This window comes from Acinonyx jubatus, chromosome C1, assembly GCF_027475565.1.
Source record: "Acinonyx jubatus isolate Ajub_Pintada_27869175 chromosome C1, VMU_Ajub_asm_v1.0, whole genome shotgun sequence".
NCBI lineage: Eukaryota > Metazoa > Chordata > Mammalia > Carnivora > Felidae > Acinonyx > Acinonyx jubatus.
Window position 1 is genome coordinate 190,397,708 of NC_069381.1, and position 15,435 is coordinate 190,413,142.

Below are 15,435 nucleotides of genomic sequence, written 5' to 3' on the forward strand. Positions count from 1 at the left end.
CTTAGGTGCCATATTATGTCTGAAGCACATTCAACGAGAGTTTCTTCTAACTGGAAGCATGAAGAGGGAGAGAAGATGGGGATGTGTCACGTAGGAATGTGCACAAGAAAGGCCCCGGATACATCATTAAGGGCTGAAGAGCATAGACAGGAATCTGCACGAACCTTTCTCTCAGCCTTGAGCAGTAACTTATTAAAATGTCATCTGGTATCACTGAGACAGAAGGTGGAAAGTTTCTGATTCTAGATGTCAAAGTGATCGGGTATATGCGTATGACAATCATATTTTCCAAAGTAAAAGCAGGGTGCGTGGTCTGGAAAGACAGTTGGATCTGTCCAAGAAGTTTTTCAAATGTGCTTGGGATGGGGAAACATCGTATTTCCCAAACATTTTAATGTCTGTGAAGAGAAACGGCAAATTTCAAATAGGAAGAGTACTGGAAAATCCAGGACTGATTATATATCCTGTAGTAGAATAAACAAACAAACAAAAAAATGGACAGAAGATTTTCAGCAGGCACTTCACAAAAGAAGAACGTAGAAATAGCCGCTCATTGGTAATCAGAGGACTGAAAATTAAGACCACAATGTAAATTAAGACCTCAGCCACTTAACAGACGGACAAGCTTAAAAAGCCTGAAAGCAGCAAGCAGATGACCTACACTGCAGGTAGAAGTGTAAATTGGTACAACCATTTCGGAAAGCAATTAGACTTTATGTAGAGTTGAAGATGCACATCCCTATGACGTAGCAGGTTCACACCTAGTTATAGACCACGCAGAAGCTCTTTCACTGAACACAAGGGCGGGGCGCCTGGGCAGCTCAGTCGGTTAGGTGTCTGACTCTTGATTTTGGCTCACGTCATGATCTCACGGTTGTGAGATCAAGCCCCAAGTCCGGCTCTGTGCTGACAGCGTGGGGCCTGCCTGGGATTCTCTCTCCTCCTCTCTCTCTGCCCCTCCCCCACTCACATGCACTCTCTCTTGCTCTCTCTCAATAAATAAAGAAACAAATAAATAAATTCTTTTACTGTACACAAAAAGACATATCACAGAAATCATCCCAATGTCTATAATGGAAGAATATATAAATAAACGGTGGCATACTCTTCTACAGCGGAATACTATACGCAGTGAAAATAAACTGTGTAACAACAGGGATGAATTTGTGCAACATAGCGTTGAATGAAAAAAGGAATAAAACATTTGCTCTATTTACAAAGACTGTCTTTTATATTACTTATATCAAATTCAAAGAATATGCAGAAGTAAACGATACATTGATTAGACATGTATATGCGGTCAAACTAGAAAGAAAGAAAAGAAAATGATAAACTCGTGATTCAAGATACTGGAAGCCTGGAGCAAAAGGAAGGGTAGGGGCAGGGAGAGCTCCCAAATGGTTGATACATCCAATTTCATCCACTTGGCAGATCTGTTGTTTGCTTGGCCTTTATACATTCAACATTTATTGTGAGTATTCATTTGGACATCATGGATATTGAAAGCGTGGTTTTCAATCTCCCATCAAGAAGATCTGCCAATACTGAACTTTTGTATAAACAGTAGGTCCCTGTCTTTATCATGAAAACACTTTTTCATTTTTGTATGATTCAGGCTGGGTCAAGAAGAGAAGACACTTGGCGGATTATTGTGGTGAGTGCCTGAGGTTGGGGCTGCGAACGGGTCTGAGGGTGGAAGATGGGCCTGCTGCGGAGAAATCAGGCTGCTATCAATGGACTCCGAGGGGTGGGGGGAAGGAGGCTGACCATCCTGAGTGTGCTGAAGGCCCCCCACCCTGTGCCAGCATCATGCACCTGATATGAATGCTCAGAACGACCTAGCAGGGTTGGGTAAGTGGAATCATGCATATTTACACATAGGGATATTGGGAATCGGGGAAGTTAATAACTTATCCAAGGCCACACAGCTGGTAAGGGACAGAGCAGGGACTGGACACCAATCTCTGAAGAGCATGCTTTGAACTTTGGATGCAGTTAAGCGATGGCGGGTCAGACTCTGGGGTGTGGCTACAGGAAGAGAGAAGGTTCCGATGTTCTCTACCACCTCTCCTCGTCTTTCTCCTGTCTCGGTTGCACTGATTTTTACTCTCTCTGCCTCCCTTTCCTTTTTTCCTCTTTCTCTGAGAAATGGAGCTGAGGAATGTTTTTATTGCTGGCTTGCTTTGTTGAAGGCAGATTTATGCTCCTTTTTTTTTTTTAAGTTTAAAATAGAGTAGGCTATTTTATATTTATCTAAAGTAATTGTAAATAACTGTCATTGGTGTGAGACCTTTACTTGATTTTTTGTCTATAGGTCCAAGGCCCTCAGCAGAAAAATGGCTCCCTGTCATTAAATAACAGCTCCCTATCAAGAATAGAACCTGAGGATAATTGACAGAACAATACTGGGCCTATGATGCCTTTCTGTCACCAGGTGGCAGCAAATACTCCTGAAGAAAACCATCAAGCCTTTGCACAACCCACTATACACTGTAGCCAATTCTAGTGGCCAGAAATTTACATAATCTGATTAGTATTCAACAGGGCTTTAAGCTCTTGCTTGGGGAGGATTTTAGCTGTTGTCTAGGAGACATTTTATCCAAAGGAATCGAGGTTTATTCAGATAGGGGCGCCTGAGTGGCTCAGTCGGTTAATCGTCCCACTCTGGATTTCGACTCAGGTCACGATCTCCCAGTTGTGAGATGGAGCCCCGTGTGGGACTCTGCACTGAGTGCTGAACCTGCTTAGGATTCTCTCTCTCTCTCTCTCTCTGCCCCTCCCTGGCTTGCAAGTGTGCACGGGCTCGCTCTCTCTTTCTCTCAAAATAAATAAATAAACATTTAAAACAACTCAAAAAAGTTTATTCAGGTATATGCAGTAATTCCAGAAGAATCTTTGTCAATAACTTCTTTTGAACAACCTCATCCCCTAGTTAAATCAATTTTTTGAAATTATGTTAAACCTTGAAAGACTTTTTTTTTTTAATGTTTTTATTTATTTTTGAGAGAGAGACAGAGTGCGAGCAGCGGAGGAGCAGAGACAGGGAGACACAGAATCTGAAACAGGCTCCAGGCTCTGAGCTGTCAGCACACAGCCCGATGCAGGGCTCGAACTCATGAACCACGAGATCATGACCTGAGCCGAAGTCTGACACTTAACTGACTGAGCCACCCAGGCACCCCTGAAAGACTGTTTTAAAATAGCTCTCCCACTTTAATCTTTGAAATGCTACATCTCCATTGAGGGTTCTACTAATTTTTTAAATAAGATGTGGAGGAGGTCCCTGAGTTGAGCTGATATAAAGCCACAATAGAAAGGCCTGGGTGGGCATTCTTGCAGCTGGGAGGAGCTTGTGAGGTCCACAAGGGTAGAGGATCCTCAGACTTTTTTATTGTAGCTCAAATGGTATCATACCCTTTGTGATCATTTGGTGTCTAAAATAGGCAAAGTTTATATTGTGTTAATAATATATTTGGATGCTTGATGAGCTTTTTAATTTTTGAATATTTAGAGCAGTGGTTCTCAACTAGCTGTGATTTTGCTTCTGAAGGGACATTTGGCAAAGCCAAGAGACATTTCTGGTTATCACATTGGGGCAAGTTATTGGCATCTAAAGGGTAGAGGCCAGAGATACTGCTAGACATCGACAATGCACAGGACGGCCCTACACACACAACAAAGAATTATCTGGCTTGAAATATTGAGAAACCCCGATTTATAGGAACATAGAGGAAATCGAATACCCAAATCCCAAGTACCAGAACCTTAACTATAGTTACTGAGGTTACCATGTGCCCAACACTAGGGGCTTTACTAATTCACCTCATTTCCCACAACAATCCCATTTTCTTGTCCCAGTTTTTATGATGAAATTGAGGCTGAAGGAACTCAGATGACTTACCCAAGACCACTCTGCCTGGAGCTGGTGGGGCATGGGTTCACACCCAGGCAGTCTAGCTTTAGAATCCTCATGCTTAACCCCTACACAAGCTGCCTTTCCTGTACAAACCAATAAATGAGCTGACAGATCCTCTAACAATAAATAGATGCAGACCTTTGAAGGAACGTCCCCTCCATGACCATATTATCTATTTCCCTTCCGAGTTGGTCATTATGTAGTCCATGTGCACATCTGGGTTTTTTGTTACTGGTCACCCATCGTCCATTGTGAGGATAGAGACTGTGTATAACCGAACAGAGAAGGTGCGCAATAAAGTCTCTTTTACTGAAAAAGTGAAAGACCAGACGTATAGATAGAAATTGGCCAGCCTTCCTCTAAACAGCATGACTTCCTGTTCTGGCCCTTTGAAAGGAACCTGGCCTGAGCTACTCAGGCACCCATGTTTGCAAACCTTCTTAATTGGTAACCCAGCCAAAACTAGAAAGGTTCACAGGGCCATCCCCTCCAGGATGTGATTTTTTTATATTTGCCCTTTGGCCATTCGAGTGAGACCAACCAATCAGTGCCTGATGACTGCCCAGCTGTTCCAAGGCACCGGAAGATAAGGAAAAACACAATGGCTAAAAGGAAAGGGTTAAGCTGAGATATTAATGTGTATGTGTTGGGTGTATTGGGGAAAGGGGGAAAGACGGCAGCCTGAAAGGGAGAAAGCTGCAGGGAAAAACAAAAGCAAACAACCCAGCAGGAATGAAGCATTATGGTTTGCTTGGCTCTCTAAAGAACCAAAAGGGTTGAGCTTTCTTTAAAAACCAAAAACAGCTTGGTCTCTGAGGAAAACTGGGCACAGAGTGGCTTTATCTCAACCAGGTGGAATGTCAGGTCCAGTACAAGATATAAAACCCATGAGAAAAGTAATCTTGCCTGATTCAATCACCATTATATCCCTTGCACCTACAACCATATTGAATGAATGAATGAATGAATGAATCAATCAATCAATCAATCAATGTAGTTGAAGCTAGAGTGATCAGAGAAAAGGTACTGACTTCCTCTGTGATCAAGGGAACTTGAGTCTCAGAACTAGAGCCAGTTTACATATGGATTAAGGTGATGGGACAGTGGGATTCAAAGTTACAACACTTCTTAGTAAATGCTTGATTTTTTTTCCTTTTTTTCTTTCTTTTTGTAAATGCTTGACTCACAAGCTGGACATGGTGAGTTCTTGATTTGCTATATGGTCTGCAGGTAAAGAACGGGGACGGGGGGGGGGGGCTTTTCTGTGACCATAGCCCTGCCCCTGCCCTGGCCTCCCTGCCAAGTGCTGGTGGGGACATCCACAGTGATCGTGTGAGCAGAGGGCTGGGTATGTGGGTGTGGGTTGTCCCTCACTCCCACTGCACATCCCCCTTTCCTCATCCATTTTCTACAGGTATCTAAAGGTAAACGGATAGGTAGTTCACATCTAAATAGCACCTCTTGTTTAATGCTCACTAAATGTCCATACATCCATAAGTAGCAAAAACTGAATTGGCTGTAAAGACCATTCACAATTCTAACAAAAACAATTTTTTTTAGATCAGTATATGGAAGAGATCAAAGAAGGCAAGGACCGAGGGCTCTGTAGAAGAGGTGTCAGAACTCAGGTCACTGGAATTGTGATAACTTCCGCGTTTACTGTTGTGATTAAAGGACCCTCGCGGGAAGAAGTGTGGCAGCAGCAAACTACAGAATGTATCACGAGAACAAACCTTGCACATCTTGCCTGAGTTCTGGATGTTCTGGTGCATCATGCAAGGGGAGTTCTTGGGCTTGCCAAACGTGCATTACAGAGTAAGCGAGAGATTCTGTTCACCAGAGACAGAGGCAGAATCTAGACTCAGCCTGGCGACCTGTTTGCTGCCTCTACTTAGCCTTACGCAAAACACATTTGTCCTTATGAGCACAGCCCTCACGTGAGGAAAGCGTTTTACAGACCTTTATGAGCCAGGTAAGACGTGGTCCCCTCTGGTTTTGTATGTTTCGATTAACAACTGTTATTTCATGCAGTTGACAATGTTAAAAATCCATTATAAATGTATAAAAATAAAGAAATCCTCTCTAAAATTTCCTCTTATTGATAGCCTTGGGTCTCCCCTACCTTGGTGGCCCCAGAATTGGTAGAAGAATCGGCTCCATACATTTTAAAGACTTCCTCAACTGGGAGACTGTTCTGTTAAAAAAAACAACAGCACCAACAAATGTATTATCATGTCATGGTTTTTCTTTTATTGAGACACAAAGCAATTGTAGCTCCAACATGTACAGCATCATGCCTGGATAGCATGGGAACTAAATAAGTAATTTCTGAATAAGCAGGTGAATCAGAATCACCTGTATCCAATTATTTATGTCTTTCATTCTGTTTTTTTTTTTTTTGCCTTTTAAATGAAGGTTTTCACAATACCATATAGGCATAAAAGACTTTTTACTGTATCTTTAAAACCGGAACATTTAATATTAGTAAACCTTAAGCATTTAGGAAGAGCGGTTGAAAAATAAAATAAATATGCATTAATATCAAAATGCACATAAGTAAATATAAAATCCCCATATATGCAAACAGTGTTCTTTACCTTACCATTAAGATTCCAGCGTAAGATGATAAAATCATTGCTTCTCTTTCTTTCCGGTTTGGATATGTGGGTCTGCCATGAAATGGCATTTTCCTAAGGGGGAATAGGAGTAAATAACAATGGAAGGTTTATTTTTGGGTTTTTTGGACATCTATTAAGTTTATAATAATAATCCATAAGTAATCTCCAATGGCCATGTGTTATGCTTCTATTTACAAAATTAATGTGGTGAATCTGCTCTCAGTAAAGTACACACTTAGAATTCTGAATCTTCCAACAATGGTGATGAATTTGCCTTCGTTGGTCCATGTTTTCACAGCTAGCAACCATTGGCCACTATGGTGGACGCTTATGGTTTTGCCAACCCGTATCCTCTTCCCCTTCTTGATGGAGGGAACTGCTTTACCCACTGTAAGCCTATGTGCTTCTAGGGAAGCCATGAACACCCCTAGATTCCAAGGGTAAAACACTGTGGACTAAGCTAGTCAGCGTATTCCATGCCCCCCACCCTCCACCTCCAGACAAATCAGGGGCTGAGGCACAATTGAGACACAATCCTGTGATTTTTTTAAAAAATCTATTCTCCTTTGGACTGGATGTTGCAATAAAATGGGCTGAAATTAAGAATAATGTCCACCCAGGGGAAATAGTCCAGAAGTAAATCCTGATGACACGATTTGAGTTTTGAATTAAGCCCTGCCTAATGCAGACCGACTCATGGACTTTTCAAACGCAAAGTTAATAAATTCCTTCTTCCCTCCTCTTTTGGGGGGTGAGGCTTGAGTCTGGATTTTCTGCTTATTACAACTAAACCCTCACTGATACAGCGAGCCAGGACAAGGTGTGTGTTCTAAGGCAATGGAACAGAAAAAATAACTGGCCTCTGGAATAAGCTATTCAATCCTGTCTTCATTAGTTCCTTATTTTTAATCAGTTGAGTGGGTCTGCCTGGCAAACATGGCAGAAAATGCCAATAATCCTGGAAAGGATTGACACAGCTGTAATTCAAACACCTCAGCCCAGGTAGATATTTAGCTAAATGCTTAAGAAATTGTGTTTGATAGTCCTTAGAAAGAGCCTTTACCCACAGAATTGACCGTTTTAAAAATCATGGCATGGGCACAGTAAAGTATGGTCCATATTTCTAAGACAGAACATTATGTGGGAGAAGGATCTTCATCTGACAGAAACCGATGCGTAGATACAAAATATACAAACAAGTATATGAGTTCTCCAAGTTGACAACTATAGGGTTTCTTCAGGTTTCTAGCTGGAGAGGGATGGATACTCACCCTGCAGTGTTTTCAATGTTTTTTTTTTTTTTTAATGTTTATTTTTGAGAGAGAGAGAGCGTGCGTGCAAGCAGGGGAGGAGTGTGAAAGATGGGGACAGAGGATCTGAAGCAGGTTCTGTACTGACAGCAGTGAGCCCGATGGGGGCTTGAACCCATGAACTGTGAGATCATGACCTGAGCCTAAATTGGACCCTCAATTGACTGAACTACCCAGGCTCCCCACCTTGCAGTATTTTCAAATCAGAGTGCCTCGTGGTGGATGATGCCAGATAGAAGTTTTCTCTATCACTACTCATAGTCATACATTTGAAAGAAAGAAAGAAGAAAGAAAGAAAGAAAGAAAGAAAGAAAGAAAGAAAGAAAGAGAAAGAAAGAAAGAGAAACCATTTCCACTTACACTTTCTCCCACTCCAGCCAAGTGAAGTCTTCCAAGTGATCCAGCCATTGCAAAGCAACATTGATGGCCAAGTCATAGTGTGCCTGGGAGCGGGAAGCAGACAGAAAAGGGATGGGCTTAGACATTGGCCAAAGCACTCCCTGGACCCAATGACAATGGCACTGCTAAGCCTATTCTACTACATTGTCACATCCACAAAGGTGAGGATCATCAGCTATGTCCAGTAACCTGATTCCCAGACAGAAATATTTAGGGATCTTCAGTCATTACGTTTACCTCTCACTAGAACTGATTTTTGTTTTTGATTTATGGTGACAGGAAAAGAAAGGATGGATTCTTGGAAGGAAACTGGGAATCAGGGAATCTGGGTTCAAATCTAGATGTTGCCAACAACTCATGGTATATCTTCGGGTAAGCAATTGATGTTTTCAGCACCTCACTGTCCTCAAATTTTAACATAGAAAAAAGTGACGGTGGGGGGAAGAGGGCCTCAGAGAACAATTTTGAATTCTGTGAACAGAACGTCAGAAATGTGCTCCCAGGGGCACCAGGGAAGTGGTGTGTCCACCTGGGGTGTCACGGAGATCCCGGGAGGCTTCAGAGAGAGGGCCCTGGTGGAGCTGGGGCTTGAAGTATGAGGAGAATTTCGACAGGTGGAGGACTCGAGGGTGGAGGGACCAGCATGAGCAAAGGACTAGAGGTAGACCCCAATGAGTGGCTTGCTAAGAGTCTAGTATGCAGTAAAAAGCTGAGGAGCACTTCAAATGTTCATTCCTTGCCTGCTGACCATCTTTTCCTGTTAATTTCTAAGCATATTCACCTTGTCCCCATCCAAATATTCTTTCTCCTCTCTCTACCCCGCCCCCCTTCAGAAAAGGGAAGGTTGGTTTTGTTTTCGGGGTTTTAGATGGGTTCTAAGGTTCTAACCTTTTCAAAACAATGTACAGTTGACCCTTGAACACCCAGGGGTTAGATGCACTCACCCCTGCAGTCTAAAATCTGTGTACTGTGAATAGCCTGCTATGGACTGCTATGGACAGTAACATAAACTGTCAATCAACACATATTTTATATGTTGTGTATATTATATATTGCATTCTTATAATACAGTAAGCTAGAGAAAAGTTGATTAAGAAAATCATAACAGAAAATACATTTACAGTATTGTACTGTATTTATTAAAAAAAATTCTGTGCATAAGTGGACCCACACAGTTCAAATCTGGGGTCAAATCAAGGGTCAACTGTACCTACTTCCAGTGACTAAACAAAACTAGAGAGTGAACAACAACAGCAAAAAGAACTGTGATTGGTGGTTGAAACCTAATGGAAAGGTTGATGCAGGACTAGCTGTGTGGGCGTGGCCTCTTTGCTCATTACAAATACAAATTCCCCAGCCACGCACCCCCAACTTCCGGAATCAAAAGGGCCTTGCGATGAGACCTCATTAAAGTTTGAAAGCACTTATCCGATCGATTTAAGTTCCCCATTTAACATGTGCACAGAGATGTACTTTAGAACACCAGGCCTAACTGCTTATTCAGCTCTAGGGAAGTCAGGCAGGGACGGAGGGTAGGGCAGGGACACATCCTTTCTTCCTTAATAGTGCAAACAGGTAAGCATAAAGAAGCTGAGGATTTACTAATTTCTTGTGAATTAGGCCTTTACATAATTTCCGTGAAGGGAACTTTCATTACAGAACATGAATCTGAACTTCAACATTAACAATGATGAAGGATTTTGATTATTCCATTCTTTGGTTTTCTCCATGAATGCAAACGGTAAGTAAGTAAATAAATAAATAAAATTAGAGAACTGCGTAACTTATTTTGTCAAAAAAATTGTTGAACAACATGTATGTAACGTTTAACTTTGCATCCATTTTGCTTTTTAATCTTTTCTAGGAGAGAAATAGCCAAGAGCAAAGAGTCTTATAACTTGGACTTTCTCGTTATTTTTGCTTTCAGTGTAATGGGTCGAAAAGACCGTGTGGAGGACTCTAGGATGAGGACACTATGGGAGGATCAAGATTAGGTTTATTTAGGATATACATTAGGTCCTAGCTCTGTTCCCTGAACACAAAAAAACACAAATGTGACTTGCGTCGGCATGCCTTTCTTTACCATATCATCTAGAAAGGTGAGTTGCCTTCTTCCTTTTGGGTCAAATTCATTTTCCCGAAGTCTGATGCCAATATAATCTCCCCTTAAAAGCAAGAGAGCAGCATTGAACCATTGGGCAGGAGAGGGGAGCTCAGTTTGCCGAAGCGCGCTCTTTCCAGTGCCTCCCCTCCCCCACCAAAACCCAAGAGCTCTGGTAGCTCAGCTAATACTCACTTTGAGTTAAAAGGCAATTCTGCAACGGTGCAGGTTTAAATGTTCAACCACTATGAGCTTACCTCACATTTATCTAAAAATAAGACTCCCGTAGTCGGAACAGGATTCATGGAAAAGCAGGAGGCGGGGCTGCGTCACAAATTCCCACACGCCCGAAAAGGTTTTACAAAACCCAAAGGATTGAGATCCACTGTTTAAAACAAAAATTCCCTTGCTGCCCGTGTTAAACTCAGGCAGAATGTCCACAGTTGAAAAATTCCAGCACTGTGATATTCTGTATGGATGTATTCTCTCGCCCTAAGGCCCCTTTTCCCCCTTAGAAAGCCAATACCCTGAGGAGGAGTTATACAGAAAAGCGTATCAGAAATTCCACTTTTAGTGTGTCCTGTGCGATCCTTCCCTACCAGTGATTTTAATGAGGGGTCCTGGCAGGAAAAGAGAAAGTGGTTTACCCCCCCCCCTCCCCCCCCCCCCCCCCCCCCCCGCCTTCCAGCCCCCCAGGGAGAAGAGCCAGAGGGACCTGATAAGGAAAAAGGATTCTGACTCCCCGAGTCTATCTGCACACTTTTACATAAGGCCAGTTCTGTTTTCAAGGTCTTTACCAAGCACTATGGGCAAGTTACTGTGGGGGGTGGGGTGGGGTGGGGTGGGGGCTGGGGGTGGTAAGTTTGTGTCTGGTTTCTTAAAGTTCTGAGTCACTAGGCTAAGATTTAAAAAAAATTCTCAAATTTTTGCTTTCTAATTCCAAGGCAATTTATTTAAAGTAGCCTAAATGTATTCTTTAGATATAAAATTATACTTGTATCAGTTTTGAAATGCCAGTTCTACATGGAGGAATTGACATTCCTGATAATAGGTTTTTTTTTTATTATTATTATTATGTTGGCTTCCAAGCCCATACATGTAATTATGTGTAGTCCTACATATTTTATTCCAGTATTTCTTAAGGACTTGTTAAAACATAATTATCTTAGTGGGTAGAGAAAGGACATTGGATGAAGACTGTGATAAGGTCTTTGATAAAAAGGATATTATTGTTGTGCCTATAATATATATGAAACAGAACAGCCTTTTCTCCCCTTTTCATATGGTCTGTGATTTTCACCAACCTCTTAACAAAGTACCAAATCATAGAAAAGCTACCGTAGGAGAAAAAAGATTTTTCCATGGGAGAACTTGGCTTTTTTTTTTTTTTTTTTTTAAGTTCAAATGGCAAGAACAAGGAGATCAATTATTTAGTTGATAAGACTAACAATGAAAGAGGCAGGCTACACTTATAAATGTACCTTTGGGCACATTTTGCAGAAATCTCGCCTGTGTTCCTGGCAGGGCCCTTTCAAAGGCACGCCCTGTCCAGTAGAGGCAGCCTGGCCTGGGGGTTCAGCTGTCAGGTTCCAGAATGGGGATGCCTCGGATGTGCAGTGCACGGTCTTGGCAGAAGCATTTCTCCCAAGAGAGTCAGCATCCTGCTTTGCACCACATGTGAGGCTTCTCAGGCAGGAGGCAGAAGCCAGATCATCTAGCTTTCTCCTATAATGCAGGAATCCATTCTTCTCGTAGATTTTTACCCTCTGCCAATATCCAAACCATCGATGACCTGAAACCCACCAAATGCCGAGTGTAATAAACGAAAGCTTATTCTCAATCATACTTACAGGAGTTTTTTCATTTCCTTCTTTAGGAGCTTTCTTTCCATGATTAAGCCTTGTCCAGATGAGCAGATATCTGTAGCTTACACTGCCCCTGATATCCTTGGGGAAGAGTCAGCCTCTTTGAGCCTACAAGCTACAGCAGCAAATCAGAGAGAATTTGAGTTAGGGATGCTATCACTCCAAATACCAGTCATGGAGTCCTAGACTCTGGAAGGGATCCGGGAGTGTGCAGAGCTCGGGCCTCTTATCCAGCCGGTTCCAGGTTGGAATTAAACTGGCTTGGGGGTGGGAGGGAGGTGCACTGTACCTTGAATTTGTCTGACACCTCTTATTCTTTCCAAGTTTCCCAACATTCACCATTTACTTATCCTTGCAATAAATAAGCAAGTAAAATAGTCATGGCTCATGTAATAGTAGATGAGACTATTTGGACAGAAACATCCAAACATGCTGTGATCTGAACATGTGAGTTCTGTGTGCATTCCACACAGTGACTCCCAGTGAATCCACCTTGGTACAATGGCTCATAATGGAGTTTTCTATACAACCTGTGTACAACTTCCTATGGCCGGTGGGTCCTGGAAAGAATACATCATCATGGCAAAGGTGAGGCCATGTCTTCAATTCTTATCTCCACATTGAGCCAGAAACCGGAGTTTAGGTGATGGCATCAGAAGGCATTTGAGGTCACAAAAAGGAGTTTATTAAAAAAGCATCACTTTTAAATGGGACATCTAAGGAGAGGTATAAGTAGAATATCAACTATGTCCACAATGTTTTATTTCTTAAACAAGATGGAAAGCAAATTGTGATGGTTACTTTTATGTGTCAGCTTGGCTGGGCCACTGTGCCCATATATTTGGTCAAAAATTATGCTGGGTGTTTCTGTGAAGGTATTTTTTGTATGAGATTGACACTTAAATCGATCAACTTTGAGTTGAGCAGATTACCCTCCATTATGTGAATGGGCCTCATCCAATCAGTTGAAGGCTTGGATAGAAGAAAGATTGATTCCTCCCAAATAAGAAAAAATTCTGCCAGAAGAACTCTCCTCCGAGTGTCCAGCCTGCCAGCTACCCCTTCAGATTTTGGACTGGCCAAGCCACCACAACCATGTGAGCCAATTCTTTACAGTAAATTTCTCTTGTACATGTGTATACATTATGCATATATACATATATGCTCTGTTTCTCTGGAGAACCCTGAGAACGAATATAAAAAAATGTTAGCATTTGTCAACTCTGGGAAGATGAATCTATAGGTGTTCATCATATTACCTTTTGTGCTTTTGAAATTGTGCATGTGTTTTTAAATTGCCACCCTAAGTACGGTTTGAATAAAACTTTAGAAACTTCTGGGAAAAAATGTAGTCTGTAAACTACATTAAACATGATGCTTGATTTGATTCAGCTCTCTAACAATAAGCAGAGAGAAGACAGGATGTCCTTAATTTACATGAATTCTTCACCAGACCAAATTAATTATTTTGGACCATTCTTGCTGCCACTGCATCTGCTTCAGTCTTGGATGGGATGTGGAAAAGATAAAAGGGGGGGAACAAAGTAGGAACATTCCACAGGAAATGAATGAACTGTATAGACAGTAATATAGCTCTCTAGGAGAGTCAAGTGGGAGAGAATACTATAAGCCAGAGAGGGGACCTCATAACCGAGAGAAGGAAAAGCACTGGACGGGGGAGGCCAGATGCCAGGATGTAGTGTCTGCTGTACCACTGACTGACTGGCATGGCTGTGGCCAAGCTTCTTGGGTCTTCTGCATTCCAGTCTCAGGTGTTGTCTAAAAAATGATGAGCCTGGTTAATATCACCAAGAGCATTTTTCACCCTACCACTCGAAACTTCATAAAGGCTAGCACAAATTATGATTCTTCTAATTCACTGAGTTGGAAACACATTTGTCGGCCGAACATTTGTCTTATTTCAATTCGTTCACAAGGGGGCAGATAGGCTCCCTTAGCTTTGATCCTTTTTTAAAAAGCAAAAGACTTAGCATTTGCTTTAACCCATTCTTGTTTATAATTCTGAGCCAGCCCTTAGAATTTCAGACTTAAATTATAAAATATGCATTTCTTGTCTACTGTGATAACTTCCCCTTGGACCACCCTCCCCAACGCCATTCAACGTGGCATAATAAACAAAGGTTTAAATCTTAAAAATATGAGCGAGCCTCACCCCCAGGAGGTCCAAAGACCTAGTAAGGCTATCAGCTAGCTGTGTCACCTTGGACAAGTGAATTTATCTCTCTGTGTTTTTCTGTTTCCTCTTCTGCAAAACAGTCATTGAATGATTGGAGAGGTCCCTTCTAGCTGTAGAGTTCAGTGACTTCGTACATTGAGTAGCTCTGTGTGGTTGAAAGGGGGCCGTTTGCATGGACTATTTGGTTTAAATTTGAATTCAGCCAGTCATTCTTCTTTTCTGTCTACAGAGCTTTAACAAAAACCAAGACTCTGGCTGGAAATACACACAAAGGATCTAATGGAAAGATGTTAGCCGTCTCAGGCATTAGCTGTTTCATAGAAAGAAACCCCCCAGAAGTCACAGCCCACATACTCTGTAAGAATATCATGCCCTGAATATCTGTAAATATCTGTAAACTCCATGCAAATCCCCTCCCTGCACCCCTATAGCTATGATACAGGACTCTCAGATTGTGTTCTATTAGGTTCCCAGCCCTTAATAAATTCCCGTTTCAGAATCTCTTACCAACCAGAGACGGATTCTGGTGCTTTTGTTCTCTCCCTGCTTCTGGAGGCGTGCTGGAGCATTGAACATCATCGTCTTGGGCTGGTGCTCACAGACATCAGGAAAACACATGCCTTTTTTTTTTTTTTTTGGTTGCTAGGAAACAATGACTGAATGAAAATAATTTGTTTTTACCCATCCCCTCCCTTCCTCCAACCCCTGCCATCCTGCAGGGGAAAGAATGTCATATATTTAGACAGGGTTGTGATCCTGACCTGGAGTTCCCGTATCTTTTTACCTGAACAGGCTTCAGTTTCCCACCTAAATGATTAATCGGAAAGCCTAGAGGATGCAAGAAGTCCCCCTCCCCTCCCCCAGGGTTTTTTATAGCACTTGGCTGCAGACCCAGGAGTCAACTGACTGAGCAGGGATTTCTGGGGAACGTCTGCCCTGAAGCATCCAGGGTGATTCCACCTGATGACAGTGCGGTGGGAGTCCTGAAGAACCATCACCTTGGTGCAAGGCATCACCATTTCCCCCCTG

The 15,435-nt window shown here is 42.2% G+C and overlaps 1 protein-coding gene across 10 annotated transcripts in view; it reads right to left on the bottom strand.

Moving 5' to 3' along the window:
* Positions 1 to 15,189, bottom strand: part of LOC106967094 (gamma-crystallin A) — a 30,223-nt gene extending 15,034 nt beyond the window's left edge. For 2 of the 10 annotated variants that reach the window (XM_015063285.3, XM_027052254.2), the window contains exons 1-6: positions 14,914 to 15,063; positions 12,195 to 12,324; positions 10,327 to 10,408; positions 8,205 to 8,287; positions 6,519 to 6,606; positions 6,039 to 6,110 (exon numbers count right to left, since the gene is read on the bottom strand). In XM_015063285.3, the coding sequence (XP_014918771.1) occupies positions 6,039 to 6,110; positions 6,519 to 6,606; positions 8,205 to 8,287; positions 10,327 to 10,408; positions 12,195 to 12,235 (366 nt within the window). In that variant the 5' untranslated portion in view covers positions 12,236 to 12,324; positions 14,914 to 15,063. The other 8 variants (XM_053215696.1, XM_015063284.3, XM_053215698.1 and 5 more) reach the window with 8 other exon arrangements.
* Between the last annotated feature and the right edge of the window lie 246 nt (positions 15,190 to 15,435).